Consider the following 17693-nt stretch of genomic DNA (forward strand, 5'->3'; position numbering starts at 1 on the left):
GAGCTGGCCCAGTCTACAGACAGGTGAGATGTGTGTGTGTGTGTTTGTCCCTACCTGAAGGAGCTGGCCCAGTCTACAGACAGGTGAGATGTGTGTGTGTTTGTCCCTACCTGAAGGAGCTGGCCCAGACTACAGACAGGTGAGATGTGTGTGTGTGTGTGTGTTTGTCCCTACCTGAAGGAGCTGACCCAGACAACAGACAGGTGAGATGAGTGTGTGTTTGTCCCTACCTGAAGGAGCTGGCCCAGACTACAGACAGGTGAGATGTGTGTGTGTTTGTCCCTACCTGAAGGAGCTGGCCCAGACTACAGACAGGTGAGATGTGTGTGTGTGTTTGTCCCTACCTGAAGAAGCTGGCCCAGACTACAGACAGGTGAGATGTGTGTGTGTTTGTCCCTACCTGGAGGAGCTGGCCCAGTCTACAGACAGGTGAGGTGTGTGTGTGTGTGTGTGTGTGTGTGTGTGTGTGTGTTTGTCCCTAGCTGAAGGAGCTGGCCCAGACAACAGACAGGTGAGATGTGTGTTTGTCCCTACCTGAAGGAGCTGGCCCAGTCTACAGGCAGGTGAGATGTGTGTGTGTTTGTCCCTACCTGAAGGAGCTGGCCCAGTCTACAGACAGGTGAGATGTGTGTGTGTGTTTGTCCCTACCTGAAGGAGCTGGCCCAGTCTACAGACAGGTGAGATGTGTGTGTGTTTGTCCCTACCTGAAGGAGCTGGCCCAGTATACAGACAGGTGAGATGTGTGTGTGTGTTTGTCCCTACCTGAAGGAGCTGGCCCAGTCTACAGACAGGTGAGATGTGTGTGTCCCTACCTGAAGGAGCTGGCCCAGTCTACAGACAGGTGAGATGTGTGTGTGTGTTTGTCCCTACCTGAAGGAGCCGGTCCAGACTACATAAAGGTGAGATGTTTGTGTGTGTGTGTGTGTGTGTGTGTGTGTGTTTGTCCCTACCTGAAGGAGCTGGCCCAGTCTACAGACAGGTGAGATGTGTGTGTGTTTGTCCATAGCTGAAGGAGCTGGCTCAGACAACAGACAGGTGAGATGTGTGTGTGTTTGTCCATACCTGAAGGAGCTGGCCCAGTCTACAGACAGGTGAGATGTGTGTGTGTGTTTGTCCCTACCTGAAGGAGCTGGCCCAGTCTACAGACAGGTGAGATGTGTGTGTGTGTGTTTGTCCCTACCTGAAGGAGCTGGCCCAGTCTACAGACAGGTGAGGTGTGTGTTTTTGTCCCTACCTGAAGGAGCCGGCCCAGACTACATACAGGTGAGGTGTGTGTGTTTGTCCCTGCCTGAAGGAGCTGGCCCAGACTACAGACAGGTGAGGTGTGTGTGTGTGTGTGTGTGTGTGTGTGTGTGTTTTTGTCCCTACCTGAAGGAGCTGGCCCAGACTACAGACAGGTGAGATGTGTGTGTGTTTGTGTGTTTGTCCCTACCTGAAGGAGCTGGCCCAGACTACAGACAGGTGAGGTATGTGTGTGTGTGTGTGTGTGTGTGTGTGTGTGTGTATGTGTGTGTGTGTTTGTCCCTACCTGAAGGAGCTGGCCCAGACTACAGACAGGTGAGATGTGTGTGTGTGTTTGTCCCTACCTGAAGGAGCTGACCCAGACAACAGACAGGTGAGATGAGTGTGTGTTTGTCCCTACCTGAAGGAGCTGGCCCAGACTACAGACAGGTGAGATGTGTGTGTGTTTGTCCCTACCTGAAGGAGCTGGCCCAGACTACAGACAGGTGAGATGTGTGTGTGTGTTTGTCCCAACCTGAAGAAGCTGGCCCAGACTACAGACAGGTGAGATGTGTGTGTGTTTGTCCCTACCTGGAGGAGCTGGCCCAGTCTACAGACAGGTGAGGTGTGTGTGTGTGTGTGTGTGTTTGTGTGTGTGTGTGTGTTTGTCCCTAGCTGAAGGAGCTGGCCCAGACAACAGACAGGTGAGATGTGTGTGTGTTTGTCCCTACCTGAAGGAGCTGGCCCAGTCTACAGGCAGGTGAGATGTGTGTGTGTTTGTCCCTCCCTGAAGGAGCTGGCCCAGTCTACAGACAGGTGAGATGTGTGTGTGTGTGTTTGTCCCTACCTGAAGGAGCTGGCCCAGTCTACAGACAGGTGAGATGTGTGTGTGTTTGTCCCTACCTGAAGGAGCTGGACCAGTCTACAGACAGGTGAGATGTGTGTGTGTTTGTCCCTACCTGAAGGAGCTGGCCCAGTCTACAGACAGGTGAGATGTGTGTGTCCCTACCTGAAGGAGCTGGCCCAGTCTACAGACAGGTGAGATGTGTGTGTGTGTTTGTCCCTACCTGAAGGAGCCGGTCCAGACTACATAAAGGTGAGATGTTTGTGTGTGTGTGTGTGTGTGTGTTTGTCCCTACCTGAAGGAGCTGGCCCAGTCTACAGACAGGTGAGATGTGTGTGTCCCTACCTGAAGGAGCTGGCCCAGTCTACAGACAGGTGAGATGTGTGTGTGTGTTTGTCCCTACCTGAAGGAGCCGGTCCAGACTACATAAAGGTAAGGTGTGTGTGTGTGTCCCTACCTGAAGGAGCTGGTCCAGACTACAGACAGTTGAGATGTGTGTATGTTTGTCCCTACCTGAAGGAGCTGGACCAGTCTACAGACAGGTGAGATGTGTGTATGTTTGTCCCTACCTGAAGGAGCTGGCCCAGTCTACAGACAGGTGAGATGTGTGTGTGTGTTTGTCCCTACCTGAAGGAGCTGGCCCAGTCTACAGACAGGTGAGATGTGTGTGTGTGTTTGTCCCTACCTGAAGGAGCTGGCCCAGTCTACAGGCAGGTGAGATGTGTGTGTGTTTGTCCCTACCTGAAGGAGCTGGCCCAGTCTACAGACAAGTGAGATGTGTGTGTGTTTGTCCCTACCTGAAGGAGCTGGCCCAGTCTACAGACAGGTGAGATGTGTGTATGTTTGTCCCTACCTGAAGGAGCTGGCCCAGTCTACAGACAGGTGAGATGTGTGTATGTTTGTCCCTACCTGAAGGAGCTGGCCCAGTCTACAGACAGGTGAGATGTGTGTGTGTGTGTCCCTACCTGAAGGAGCTGGCCCAGTCTACAGGCAGGTGAGATGTGTGTGTGTTTGTCCCTACCTGAAGGAGCTGGCCCAGTCTACAGGCAGGTGAGATGTGTGTGTGTTTGTCCCTACCTGAAGGAGCTGGCCCAGTCTACAGACAGGTGAGATGTGTGTGTGTTTGTCCCTACCTGAAGGAGCTGGCCCAGTCTACAGACAGGTGAGATGTGTGTGTGTTTGTCCCTACCTGAAGGAGCTGGCCCAGTCTACAGACAGGTGAGATGTGTGTGTGTTTGTCCCTACCTGAAGGAGCTGGCCCAGTCTACAGACAGGTGAGATGTGTTTGTTTGTCCCTACCTGAAGGAGCTGGCCCAGTCTACAGGCAGGTGAGATGTGTGTGTGTTTGTCCCTACCTGAAGGAGCTGGCCCAGTCTACAGACAGGTGAGATGTGTGTGTGTTTGTCCCTACCTGAAGGAGCTGGCCCAGTCTACAGACAGGTGAGATGTGTGTGTGTTTGTCCCTACCTGAAGGAGCTGGCCCAGTCTACAGACAGGTGAGATGTGTGTGTGTTTGTCCCTACCTGAAGGAGCTGGCCCAGTCTACAGACAGGTGAGATGTGTGTGTGTTTGTCCCTACCTGAAGGAGCTGGCCCAGTCTACAGACAGGTGAGATGTGTGTGTGTTTGTCCCTACCTGAAGGAGCTTGCCCAGTCTACAGACAGGTGAGATGTGTGTATATGTTTGTCCCTACCTGAAGGAGCTGGCCCACTCTACAGACAGGTGAGATGTGTGTGTGTTTGTCCCTACCTGAAGGAGCTGGCCCAGACTACAGACAGGTGAGATGTGTGTGTGTGTGTGTGTTTGTCCCTACCTGAAGGAGCTGACCCAGACAACAGACAGGTGAGATGAGTGTGTGTTTGTCCCTACCTGAAGGAGCTGGCCCAGACTACAGACAGGTGAGATGTGTGTGTGTTTGTCCCTACCTGAAGGAGCTGGCCCAGACTACAGACAGGTGAGATGTGTGTGTGTGTTTGTCCCTACCTGAAGAAGCTGGCCCAGACTACAGACAGGTGAGATGTGTGTGTGTTTGTCCCTACCTGGAGGAGCTGGCCCAGTCTACAGACAGGTGAGGTGTGTGTGTGTGTGTGTGTGTGTGTGTGTGTGTGTGTGTGTTTGTCCCTAGCTGAAGGAGCTGGCCCAGACAACAGACAGGTGAGATGTGTGTGTGTTTGTCCCTACCTGAAGGAGCTGGCCCAGTCTACAGGCAGGTGAGATGTGTGTGTGTTTGTCCCTACCTGAAGGAGCTGGCCCAGTCTACAGACAGGTGAGTTGTGTGTGTGTGTTTGTCCCTACCTGAAGGAGCTGGCCCAGTCTACAGACAGGTGAGATGTGTGTGTGTTTGTCCCTACCTGAAGGAGCTGGCCCAGTATACAGACAGGTGAGATGTGTGTGTGTGTTTGTCCCTACCTGAAGGAGCTGGCCCAGTCTACAGACAGGTGAGATGTGTGTGTCCCTACCTGAAGGAGCTGGCCCAGTCTACAGACAGGTGAGATGTGTGTGTGTGTTTGTCCCTACCTGAAGGAGCTGGCCCAGACTACAGACAGGTGAGGTGTGTGTGTGTGTGTGTGTGTGTTTGTCCCTACCTGAAGGAGCTGGCCCAGACTAAAGACAGGTGAGGTGTGTGTGTGTGTGTTTGTCCCTACCTGAAGGAGCCGGCCCAGACTCCAGACAGGTGAGGTGTGTGTTTTTGTCCCTACCTGAAGGAGCCGGCCCAGACTACATACAGGTGAGGTGTGTGTGTTTGTCCCTGCCTGAAGGAGCTGGCCCAGACTACAGACAGGTGAGGTGTGTGTGTGTGTGTGTGTGTGTGTTTGTCCCTACCTGAAGGAGCTGGCCCAGACTACAGACAGGTGAGATGTGTGTGTGTTTGTGTGTTTGTCCCTACCTGAAGGAGCTGGCCCAGACTACAGACAGGTGAGGTGTGTGTGTGTGTGTGTGTGTGTGTGTATGTGTGTGTGTGTTTGTCCCTACCTGAAGGAGCTGGCCCAGACTACAGACAGGTGAGATGTGTGTGTGTGTGTGTGTTTGTCCCTACCTGAAGGAGCTGACCCAGACAACAGAAAGGTGAGATGAGTGTGTGTTTGTCCCTACCTGAAGGAGCTGGCCCAGACTACAGACAGGTGAGATGTGTGTGTGTTTGTCCCTACCTGAAGGAGCTGGCCCAGACTACAGACAGGTGAGATGTGTGTGTGTGTTTGTCCCTACCTGAAGAAGCTGGCCCAGACTACAGACAGGTGAGATGTGTGTGTGTGTTTGTCCCCAAATGGAGGAGCTGGCCCAGTCTACAGACAGGTGAGTGTGTGTGTGTGTGTGTGTGTGTGTGTGTGTGTGTGTGTGTGTGTGTGTGTGTGTGTGTGTTTGTCCCTAGCTGAAGGAGCTGGCCCAGACAAAAGACAGGTGAGATGTGTGTGTGTGTTTGTCCCTACCTGAAGGAGCTGGCCCAGTCTACAGGCAGGTGAGATGTGTGTGTGTTTGTCCCTACCTGAAGGAGCTGGCCCAGTCTACAGACAGGTGAGATGTGTGTGTGTGTGTTTGTCCCTACCTGAAGGAGCTGGCCCAGTCTACAGACAGGTGAGATGTGTGTGTGTTTGTCCCTACCTGAAGGAGCTGGCCCAGACTACAGACAGGTGAGATGTGTGTGTGTGTGTGTGTTTGTCCCTACCTGAAGGAGCTGACCCAGACAACAGACAGGTGAGATGTGTGTGTCCCTACCTGAAGGAGCTGGCCTAGACTACAGACAGGTGAGATGTGTGTGTGTTTGTCCCTACCTGAAGGAGCTGGCCCAGACTACAGACAGGTGAGATGTGTGTGTGTGTTCGTCCCTACCTGAAGAAGCTGGCCCAGACTACAGACAGGTGAGATGTGTGTGTGTTTGTCCCTACCTGGAGGAGCTGGCCCAGTCTACAGACAGGTGAGGTGTGTGTGTGTGTGTGTGTGTGTGTGTGTGTGTGTTTGTCCCTAGCTGAAGGAGCTGGCCCAGACAACAGACAGGTGAGATGTGTGTGTGTTTGTCCCTACCTGAAGGAGCTGGCCCAGTCTACAGGCAGGTGAGATGTGTGTGTGTTTGTCCCTACCTGAAGGAGCTGGCCCAGTCTACAGACAGGTGAGATGTGTGTGTGTGTTTGTCCCTACCTGAAGGAGCTGGCCCAGTCTACAGACAGGTGAGATGTGTGTGTGTTTGTCCCTACCTGAAGGAGCTGGCCCAGTATACAGACAGGTGAGATGTGTGTGTGTGTTTGTCCCTACCTGAAGGAGCTGGCCCAGTCTACAGACAGGTGAGATGTGTGTGTCCCTACCTGAAGGAGCTGGCCCAGTCTACAGACAGGTGAGATGTGTGTGTGTGTTTGTCCCTACCTGAAGGAGCCGGTCCAGACTACATAAAGGTGAGATGTTTGTGTGTGTGTGTGTGTGTGTGTGTGTTTGTCCCTACCTGAAGGAGCTGGCCCAGTCTACAGACAGGTGAGATGTGTGTGTGTTTGTCCATAGCTGAAGGAGCTGGCTCAGACAACAGACAGGTGAGATGTGTGTGTGTTTGTCCATACCTGAAGGAGCTGGCCCAGTCTACAGACAGGTGAGATGTGTGTGTGTGTTTGTCCCTACCTGAAGGAGCTGGCCCAGTCTACAGACAGGTGAGATGTGTGTGTGTGTTTGTCCCTACCTGAAGGAGCTGGCCCAGTCTACAGACAGGTGAGGTGTGTGTTTTTGTCCCTACCTGAAGGAGCCGGCCCAGACTACATACAGGTGAGGTGTGTGTGTTTGTCCCTGCCTGGAGGAGCTGGCCCAGTCTACAGACAGGTGAGGTGTGTGTGTGTGTGTGTGTGTTTGTGTGTGTGTGTGTGTTTGTCCCTAGCTGAAGGAGCTGGCCCAGACAACAGACAGGTGAGATGTGTGTGTGTTTGTCCCTACCTGAAGGAGCTGGCCCAGTCTACAGGCAGGTGAGATGTGTGTGTGTTTGTCCCTCCCTGAAGGAGCTGGCCCAGTCTACAGACAGGTGAGATGTGTGTGTGTGTGTTTGTCCCTACCTGAAGGAGCTGGCCCAGTCTACAGACAGGTGAGATGTGTGTGTGTTTGTCCCTACCTGAAGGAGCTGGCCCAGTCTACAGACAGGTGAGATGTGTGTGTGTTTGTCCCTACCTGAAGGAGCTGGCCCAGTCTACAGACAGGTGAGATGTGTGTGTCCCTACCTGAAGGAGCTGGCCGAGTCTACAGACAGGTGAGATGTGTGTGTGTGTTTGTCCCTACCTGAAGGAGCCGGTCCAGACTACATAAAGGTGAGATGTTTGTGTGTGTGTGTGTGTGTGTGTTTGTCCCTACCTGAAGGAGCTGGCCCAGTCTACAGACAGGTGAGATGTGTGTGTGTTTGTCCATAGCTGAAGGAGCTGGCCCAGTCTACAGACAGGTGAGATGTGTGTATTTGTCCCTACCTGAAGGAGCTGGCCCAGTCTACAGACAGGTGAGATGTGTGTGTCCCTACCTGAAGGAGCTGGCCCAGTCTACAGACAGGTGAGATGTGTGTGTGTGTTTGTCCCTACCTGAAGGAGCCGGTCCAGACTACATAAAGGTAAGGTGTGTGTGTGTGTCCCTACCTGAAGGAGCTGGTCCAGACTACAGACAGTTGAGATGTGTGTATGTTTGTCCCTACCTGAAGGAGCTGGCCCAGTCTACAGACAGGTGAGATGTGTGTATGTTTGTCCCTACCTGAAGGAGCTGGCCCAGTCTACAGACAGGTGAGATGTGTGTGTGTGTGTTTGTCCCTACCTGAAGGAGCTGGCCCAGTCTACAGACAGGTGAGATGTGTGTGTGTGTTTGTCCCTACCTGAAGGAGCTGGCCCAGTCTACAGGCAGGTGAGATGTGTGTGTGTTTGTCCCTACCTGAAGGAGCTGGCCCAGTCTACAGACAAGTGAGATGTGTGTGTGTTTGTCCCTACCTGAAGGAGCTGGCCCAGTCTACAGACAGGTGAGATGTGTGTATGTTTGTCCCTACCTGAAGGAGCTGGCCCAGTCTACAGACAGGTGAGATGTGTGTATGTTTGTCCCTACCTGAAGGAGCTGGCCCAGTCTACAGACAGGTGAGATGTGTGTGTGTGTGTCCCTACCTGAAGGAGCTGGCCCAGTCTACAGGCAGGTGAGATGTGTGTGTGTTTGTCCCTACCTGAAGGAGCTGGCCCAGTCTACAGGCAGGTGAGATGTGTGTGTGTGTTTGTCCCTACCTGAAGGAGCTGGCCCAGTCTACAGACAGGTGAGATGTGTGTGTGTTTGTCCCTACCTGAAGGAGCTGGCCCAGTCTACAGACAGGTGAGATGTGTGTGTGTTTGTCCCTACCTGAAGGAGCTGGCCCAGTCTACAGACAGGTGAGATGTGTGTGTGTTTGTCCCTACCTGAAGGAGCTGGCCCAGTCTACAGACAGGTGAGATGTGTGTGTGTTTGTCCCTACCTGAAGGAGCTGGCCCAGTCTACAGGCAGGTGAGATGTGTGTGTGTTTGTCCCTACCTGAAGGAGCTGGCCCAGTCTACAGACAGGTGAGATGTGTGTGTGTTTGTCCCTACCTGAAGGAGCTGGCCCAGTCTACAGACAGGTGAGATGTGTGTGTGTTTGTCCCTACCTGAAGGAGCTGGCCCAGTCTACAGGCAGGTGAGATGTGTGTGTGTTTGTCCCTACCTGAAGGAGCTGGCCCAGTCTACAGACAGGTGAGATGTGTGTGTGTTTGTCCCTACCTGAAGGAGCTGGCCCAGTCTACAGACAGGTGAGATGTGTGTGTGTTTGTCCCTACCTGAAGGAGCTGGCCCAGTCTACAGACAGGTGAGATGTGTGTGTGTTTGTCCCTACCTGAAGGAGCTGGCCCAGTCTACAGACAGGTGAGATGTGTGTGTGTTTGTCCCTACCTGAAGGAGCTGGCCCAGTCTACAGGCAGGTGAGATGTGTGTGTGTTTGTCCCTACCTGAAGGAGCTGGCCCAGTCTACAGACAGGTGAGATGTGTGTGTGTTTGTCCCTACCTGAAGGAGCTGGCCCAGTCTACAGACAGGTGAGATGTGTGTGTGTTTGTCCCTACCTGAAGGAGCTGGCCCAGTCTACAGACAGGTGAGATGTGTGTGTGTTTGTCCCTACCTGAAGGAGCTGGCCCAGTCTACAGACAGGTGAGATGTGTGTGTGTTTGTCCCTACCTGAAGGAGCTGGCCCAGTCTACAGACAGGTGAGATGTGTGTGTGTTTGTCCCTACCTGAAGGAGCTTGCCCAGTCTACAGACAGGTGAGATGTGTGTATATGTTTGTCCCTACCTGAAGGAGCTGACCCAGTCTACAGACAGGTGCGGCAGGAAGGAGGTGCATCGAGGCAGTCCACCCTCGTCGCACGCCGTGATGATGTCATAGAGCGCCCGGGGCAGCAGCACGGAGGGGGGGCGACTCACCCCCTGCGCCCAGGAGCAGCTCTGAAGGGGGGAGGGGGGAAGGGTGGAGGAGGAGTCAGAGGAGGTTGACTTGGAGGGCCAACGCTGGGTGTCGGAGGGGTTAGGTGGGTTCGGGTTTGGACAAGTGGAGGAGTGATGAGGGTCAGGGGGGGTGGTGTGGAGATGGAGAGTGGTCGCAGCACTGCTGTCGGAGAAGGGTCGGAGGGGCTGGGGGGCTGAGTGAGGGTGGGGGGGAGGGAAATGACCCAAACCAGGGAGCTCCGACTTCAGAGCTAGAGGGAAGACAGGAGAGGAAGAAGAGAGTAAGGGATGTATGCAGAGATGAGTTTACTGTTATAAACCGTCAAATGTGTTTTTAAGGTTACAAATACCCATATTGAAAGTATAGTGTCTTATTGAATAGCTAGAATTGTGTTGTATTTCATTGAATTTGACCAGTGAATGGCGCTCCATCGCTCACCGTTCTCTCTCTCCTCCTCCTCGTTGTCGGTACTGCGGAGTTTGTCCCGGTCGCTCTCTGATAGGTCGCTACCGGGGACGTGGCTGAGGGGCTGTGACCCCTGGGACTCCACCCTCATCAGGTAGGCAGCCAATCCCAGCTCCTCCTCCAATGACGTGCGCTGCAGGTAGGAGGAGCTTATCACACGCAGGTCACAGTACTTCAGTGATCTGGTTGGAGGAGAGAGAAAATCAATCAACCAATCAACCAACCAATCAGGATAAATATACAGGTACTATGTGGGTGTACCTGGGTAGTGATTCTCCCAGGGGGTCTGCCCCAGAGAGGATGAGGATACAGGGGAGGGCCTCTAGCTCCAGGTAGGTACGGGGAACCCAGTCTGTCTCCTGGATCTTCAGCCATGCCTGGACACACACACACACACACACAATTTAACCAAGTGCTAGAACAATACAGATCTAATAATATAGGAAATTCTGCCCATTCACATTGACTGACATTCCCACCAACCAGTCCCATCCGCTTCCTGTTGCAGAGGCAGGACTTCTGTCACACCCACTCACTCTTTATATGGACTCACCTGAAGGCAATCAGTGGCTACCTAATGGACTGGAAGCATGACTAGGGAAATGTGTAGTGTTAGAATGTTTGATATGTAATGTATAGCTCTTCAACCTTGGTGTTACCATCCCACTTTATTATATTATATTATTCACGGTAGCCCATACCAACACCAGCAATCCACCCGAATATAGTCTTTTCAGCCTACCAGTTTTTACATGGTCCTTCAAGCCCGATCAGGCTATCGTGGTGGAAATGGAGAACAGCTCACCAGCCGACTGAGCGTTCCCCTTCCGGGAGAAAATTAGGGCAATAAAGCGGAAAATCGAGTGTATGGACAACAAGAGATCTCTAGCCTACCACCACACCATATAACCTGCATCTACCCAGTCCCCACTTATGTCAGTCCCTCTCCAAGTCCCTTATCAAAAAGTTCCCCGTCCCAAATTCTACCTCACTTATTCCCAGGATCCGGTATTGTACCTTCTGCAATCCCAGATCCTAAGTCATTCCCATTTTGTCAGGTCTGCACCAGTCCGAGTCCAAGCGACTAGCCTGGCCCCCAAGAACACCCTGGCTTTCATTGTGCCCACGAGGCCATTCCAGTTTCCATTAAACCGCATCAGTGTTCTGCTCCGCCCCCCACCAGAGCAACTTCCTGTGGTATTCCATGGGCGACCAGTTATCCAAGCTATTCCACCACCTGCTGATGGGTGGCTTCGGGACCATCTTCTTTCCCCTACAGCCCAGCCCCCCAACCACTTACAGTAGCACACTTAATGGACATCAGTTCCTGTAATTAAAATATGCAGCATATTTAAGGTGGCAGTAGAAAATTCTGCCCACTCATATTGACTTACTTTCCCACCAACCAATCCCATCCACTTCCTGTTCCAGAGGCAGATCTTCCGCCACACCCACTTAACCTTTAAATGGTTGTCACTAGTTATCACAGCCACAAAGTTAGAATTGGCTATATACTGTGAAGATCCATGAAAACAAATGTTTGATTTTTGGTTTTAATTTCAGGTTATGGTTAGGCATATGGTTAGCAGTGTGGTCAAATGGAAATGTAAAAAAAAAATTCAACTTCATATTCATCATCTCAAGCACCAACCCAACATCATAGCCGTGCAGCATTGCTCCCTATTCAACCTGACAGAGCTTAAGAGGTTCTGCAGAGAAGAATGGGAGAAACTCCCCAAATACAGGTGTGCCAAGCTTGTAGTGTCATACACAAGAAGACTCGATACTGTAATCGTGCCAAAGGTGCTTCAACAAAGTCCTTAGTAAAGGGTCTTAATATTTATGTAAATGTGATATTAAATGTATTTATTTTGTATACATTTGCAATTTGTTTTTTTTTAACTGTTTTTGCTTTGGCATTTTGGGGTATTGTGTGTAGATTGATGAGGGGAAAAAAACAACTATTTAATCCAATTTAGAATAAGGCTGTAACGTAACAAAATGTGGAAAAAGTCATGTGGTCTGAATACTTCCTGGAAGGCACTGTATGCGAAAATGGCACATTTCTCTTATGTAGAAAAAAAGACAGTGTAGTGTTTCCAACGACATCATCAACCAATTAGTAGGCAATGCCAACTCACAATTGGTCGAAATCACACGACGCACACCGATGATGTCATTGGAAACACTTATTTTCCATTTATTTTCCTATATTTTTTTTACCACCATGTTGCTGTTGGGGTGGTGCTGGAGATGATGAATATGAAGTTGAACAATTGTGATGTTTCCCTTTAAGATTAGGGTTCAAATCAGATTTCAAGAAGATCAAATATTAGAAATAGGTGGGGTTTAGACATAATTATGACTTTGTGGCTGTGGTACCTAGTGACGATCCCTTTAAAACGGACTCACCTGAAGGCAATCAGTGGCTACCTAATGGACCAGAAGAATGACTAGGGAAATGTGTATTAAATGTTTGATATGTAATGTATAGCTCTTCTACCTTGGTGTGTTTACCTGGATGTTTTATTGAACAGAAAAAACATCTTGCCATCCCACCTACAGTACCAGTCAAACGTTCATTCAAGGGTTTTTCTTTATTTTTTACATTTTTCTACTTTGTAGAATAATAGTGAAGATATCAAAACTATGAAATAACACATGTGGGATCATGTAGTAACCAAAAAAAAGTGTTAAATAATATTTTGTATTTGAGATTCTTCAAAGTAGCCACCCGTTGCCTTGATGACAGCTTTGCACACTCTTGGCATTCTCTCAAGTAGAAATAAATTAAAAACCTGGAATGAGTAGGTGTGTCCAAACTTTGGACTGGTACTGTATATTCCCTTAACCATTTGACCGGGTTAGCCCTTTTAATCTATACTCCTCCCCCTGTGTTCTTAACAGCACACCATCATGGTAGCCCATACCAACACCAGCAATCCAACATCATTTTCATCCTACCAGTTTTTACAAATAATGTTATAATATTTGTAACCTTCCCCATATTGAGATTGTTTTACAATCCTGTCAACTAACTGTCATATGGGTAGATATCTGTCATGTTGCTAACCAGGATCTGTATGTATCAAGTGTCTCAGATTAGAAACCTGATCAGGGATCAGGTCCCTGTCCATGTAATCTTATTCACTGTGATCTAAAAGCCAACGGCAAAACTGATCTTAAATCAGAACTCTTCATCCAGTTGTCCAGTGGTTTATCCCCTACCTTGATGCGCTCAGTGAAGCTCTGTCCTACGCTGAGGGCTTGGCTGGGGTTTCCCAGGATGATCTCAAAGCGCTCCCCCAGCCCCAGTCTCTGTCTGACCCACGCCAGCCGCTGGTGAGCCCACCCTGCCAGAGCCAATGAGGGGATCCGTAGCAGCACCATGTGACCATGGTGGGTGGGGCATCGCTGGGCAGAGCTGAGCAGACTCTGGACTATCTCCAGCGTCTCGACGGAGGTGTGTTTATGTATGCTCCGCCCCCCTGAGCCAGGCCGACCTGACACGGCCATCAGAGCCACACAGTAGTGCTGGACCAGAACCTGGGTCCGGATCACTGCACTGTGTAGCTTGGGGAACCTGGGACAGGGGATTGATACATTTTGTTATTTGCTACATTCTTGTGTATTTCGATAAGTGTACAGTATGCATGATGAGTGTGTGTGTACAGTATGCACAGTATGCACAGTATGCACAGTATGCATGATGAGTGTGTGTGTTACCTCTCCTCCAGGACAGAGGCCATGCTTTCGAAGGAGCTGTCGTAGCGGAGGAGAGGCAGACCGCTGCCTGAACGAGTCGAGTCCAGCAGCTCCGACACACCAAAGTATCGCGTCTTCTCATGGTACAGATCCATGTCCTGACACATACACACACACAGCTTGAGACAACAGTGTGTGTCTGTTTGTGACTATGTGTGTGTTTGTGTCAGTGTGGGTCTGTGTGTGTGTGTGTGTGAATATCTTACGTTATTGAAAGCAGAGGGCCAGTGTATCTCGTTGTAAGGGCTGATACGTGTGTGTTGTGTCTGCAGGGCAAAGGGGAACGAGGTGACGTGGAGAGTCAGGATGTTGGTGGCATCTCTGATCTGAAGGGAGTTGAGCAAGCTGTCCACCAACCCACCGCCGGAGTCACCACCACTGGCACCATACGGCCCACTGGGAGACAGGGAGTATTTATACTGTACGTTATGGTCACGTTACAAACACGCAGACACACTCACGCAGACACACACAAGCAAAAAAAAAGCACACAAAGCGCACACACACCTGCTGATGTCCCAGTGTGCGTGGTCGTGGACCACGATGTAGAGTGTGTTAGAGTTCCTGTGTGCTTCCTGTATGAGGTCATCAATGCGAGCCCTCGCCTCCTGGTCCATCTTGACCACGTAGTGCTCAGCTTCTCTCTGAGACAGACACTCCTGCTCCAACCCCAGCTGCTGGAGAACACCTACACGCACAGACAGGGATTAAGCACACACAAAAGCTCGGACGCACACGTGCACATACTCACGTGCACATACACACACATGACACCAGTTTGTTCCAGTTGAAGGTTTGAGTAACGCGAGTGAACACATTTCTCAACGATTCTACAATACACCAGCAAGGGGCTCTATACAACACCGACATTGGCTAGGAGGAGGACGAAACCTGTAGACAGCTTCCTGGAAGACACCTCAGAGGGATTGAGGCGAAGGAGGCGAAAGGGGAGGGGCAGAGGAGGAAGACGAGAGTCTGTTGAACTGTGAGATGAAAGTGGAGGAGAAAGAGGAGTCTGTTGAACTGTGAGATGAAAGTGGAGGAGAACGAGGAGGAGAAAGAGGAGAGTCTGTGGAACTGTGAGATGAAAGTGGAGGAGAACGAGGAGTCTGTTGAACTGTGAGATGAAAGTGGAGGAGAACGAGGAAGAGAGGTAGAAGAGGAATGTGTTGATATCTGGAACAGAAGTGAAAGAAAAGAGAAGGAAGAATAAGAGGAAGAGAGGAGGGATCTTACCCGAGTTCCAGAGATGCAGTACGGTCTGTTGGAAGGTGACCTCAGATGGAGGGACACAGATGAGGAAGTGGACCCTGTCGAAGGAGCCCAGGTCCAGGTTCTGAGTGCTGGAGTCGGCGATGGCGCACACATGGGACAGCAGCTTCCTGGCTACCGCCAACTGGATGGGCCGCACCTCCCGCCACTCCACGCGGTACTCTACACACACACACACACGGAAACACACTTATTAGACACAATGTATACACACACATGGGACAGCAGCTTCCTGGCTACCACCCAACTGGATGGGCCGCACCTCCCGCCACTCCACGCGGTACTCTACACACACACACGGAAACACATACACGTGAGACGCAAATGTACATACACACACATGGAAACACATTTTAGACACCACACAAATGTATAAACACAATGCACACACACACACACACACAGATTTTGGACAGACTACACATATGTACAAAGTCATTAACTCAACACACGTACGCACAACACGTATTACAAACACATCTCGCCACTTCACCTGAAATTCTACAGCATGTAGCTTGTCAAACTACACACATTTCATGATGTTCTCTCCACACAGATTGCATATATCTCACCTGAGCAGGAGTCCTTGTGGCTCTCATCTCTGTCTTTGGGGCTGTCTGTGGCTGGCTCTTTGGGGCTGCATGTAGCTCTGTCCGTCTGTCTGTCTCTAGGGCTGCTGTCTCCTGTGGACTCCTGACTGCTGGACAGGGGGGGATGGCTCCTGCTCTCCCTAGCAGCACCTCCCAGCAACACATCTACATCCCCATCTGACACACACATACAATATGGTGAGATAAATACAGTTGAAGTGGGAAGTTTGCATACAACCTTAGCCAAATACATTTAAACTCAGTTTCACAATTCCTGACATTTAATCCTAGCAAAAAGTCACTGTCTTAGGTCAGTTAGGATCACCACTTTATTTTAAGAATATGAAATGTCAGAATAATCGTAGAGAGAATGATTTATTTCAGTTTTTCTTTCATTCCATTGGGTCAGTGGGTTTATCACATTCCCAGTGGGTCAGAAGTTTATATACACTCAATTAGTATTTGGTAGCATTGCCTTTAAATAGTTTAACTTGGGTCAAACATTTTGGGTAGCCTTCCACAAGCTTCCCACAATAAGTTGGGTGAATTTTGGCCCATTCCTCCTGACAGAGCTGGTGTAACTGATTCAGGTTTGTAGGCCTCCTTGCTCGCACACACTTTTTCAGTTCTGCCCACAAATTTTGATAGGATTGAGGTCAGAGCTTTGTGATGGCCACTCCAATACCTTGACTTTGTTGTCCTTAAGCCATTTTGCCACAACTTTGGAAGTATGCTTGGGGTCATTGTTCATTTGGAAGACCAATTTGTGACCAAGCTTTAACTGATGTCTTGAGATGTTGCTTCAATATATCCACATAATTGTCCTGCCTCATGATGCCATCTATTTTGTGAAGTGCACCAGTCCCTCCTGCAGCAAAGCACCCCCAAACATGATGCTGCCACCCCCGTGCTTCACGGTTGGGATGGTGTTCTTCGGCTTGCAAGCCTCCCCTTTTTCCTCCAAACATAATGATGGTCATTATGGCCAAACAGTTCTATTTTTGTTTCATCAGACCAGAGGACATTTCTCCAAAAAGTACAATCTTTGTCCCCATGTGCAGTTGCAAACTGTAGTCTGGCTTTTTTATGGCGGTTTTGGAGCAGTGGCTTCTTCCTTGCTGAGCGGCCTTTCAGGTTATGTCAATATAGGACTCGTTTAACTGTGGATATAGATACTTTTGTACCTGTTTCCTCCAGCATCTTCACAAGGTCCTTTGCTGTTGTTCTGGGATTGATTTGCACCTTTCACAACAAAGTACGTTCATCTCTAGGAGACAGAACATGTCTCCTTCCTGAGCGGTATGACGGCTGCGTGGTCCCATGGTGTTTATACTTGCATACTATTGTTTGCACAGATGAACTTTCAGGCGTTTGGAAATTGCTCCCAAGGATGAACCAGACTTGTGGAGGTCTACAATTACTTTTCTGAGGTCTTGGCTGATTTCTTTTGATTTTCCCATGATGTTAAGCAAAGAGGCACTGAGTATGAAGGTAGGCCTTGAAATACATCCACAGGTACACCTCCAATTGACTTTAAAAAAGCCTATCAGAAGCTTCTAAAGCCATGACATCATTGTATGGAATTTTCCAAGCTGTTTAAAGGCAGTCGACTTAGTGTATGTAAACTTCTGACCCACTGGAATTGGAATAATTTGTCTGTAAACAATTGTTGGAAAAAATGACTTGTGTCATGCACAAAGTAGATGTCCTAACTGACTAAAACTATAGTTTGTTAACAAGAAATTTGTGGAGTGGTAAAAAACAAGTTTTAATGACTCCAACCTAAGTGTATGTAAACTTCCGACTTCAACTGTACATACAGTAAACAGTGTACATTACATTTAATATGGGTAAACCCACACACACACACACACACACACACACACACACACACACACACACACACACACACACACACACACACACACACACACACACACACACACACACACACACACACACACACACACACACACACACACACACACACTCTCAACATCCAGGTGGGTTGTGCACAGATGTCATTTGATCACAGTTTTGTTGATGAGAAGCAGGAAATGCACATTTCAGCCTTGATCTTCCCTTATGGAAAATGTATTAACCCC

At 49.9% G+C, this 17693-nt stretch overlaps 1 protein-coding gene across 2 annotated transcripts in view; it reads right to left on the minus strand.

The window, feature by feature from the left end:
• LOC139383536 (protein GREB1-like) overlaps positions 1-17693 on the minus strand; it is a 99289-nt gene that overhangs the window by 51833 nt on the left and 29763 nt on the right. For both annotated transcript variants that reach the window (XM_071128106.1, XM_071128105.1), the window contains exons 13-21: positions 15571-15765; positions 14963-15160; positions 14234-14414; positions 13933-14122; positions 13688-13824; positions 13190-13544; positions 10223-10338; positions 9935-10143; positions 9344-9746 (exon numbers count right to left, since the gene is read on the minus strand). In XM_071128106.1, coding sequence (XP_070984207.1) covers positions 9344-9746; positions 9935-10143; positions 10223-10338; positions 13190-13544; positions 13688-13824; positions 13933-14122; positions 14234-14414; positions 14963-15160; positions 15571-15765 — 1984 coding nt within the window. The remainder of the gene's footprint in view (positions 1-9343; positions 9747-9934; positions 10144-10222; positions 10339-13189; positions 13545-13687; positions 13825-13932; positions 14123-14233; positions 14415-14962; positions 15161-15570; positions 15766-17693) is intronic.

The sequence above is a fragment of the Oncorhynchus clarkii genome, chromosome 25 (assembly GCF_045791955.1).
Source record: "Oncorhynchus clarkii lewisi isolate Uvic-CL-2024 chromosome 25, UVic_Ocla_1.0, whole genome shotgun sequence".
In the NCBI taxonomy this organism is placed as follows: domain Eukaryota; kingdom Metazoa; phylum Chordata; class Actinopteri; order Salmoniformes; family Salmonidae; genus Oncorhynchus; species Oncorhynchus clarkii.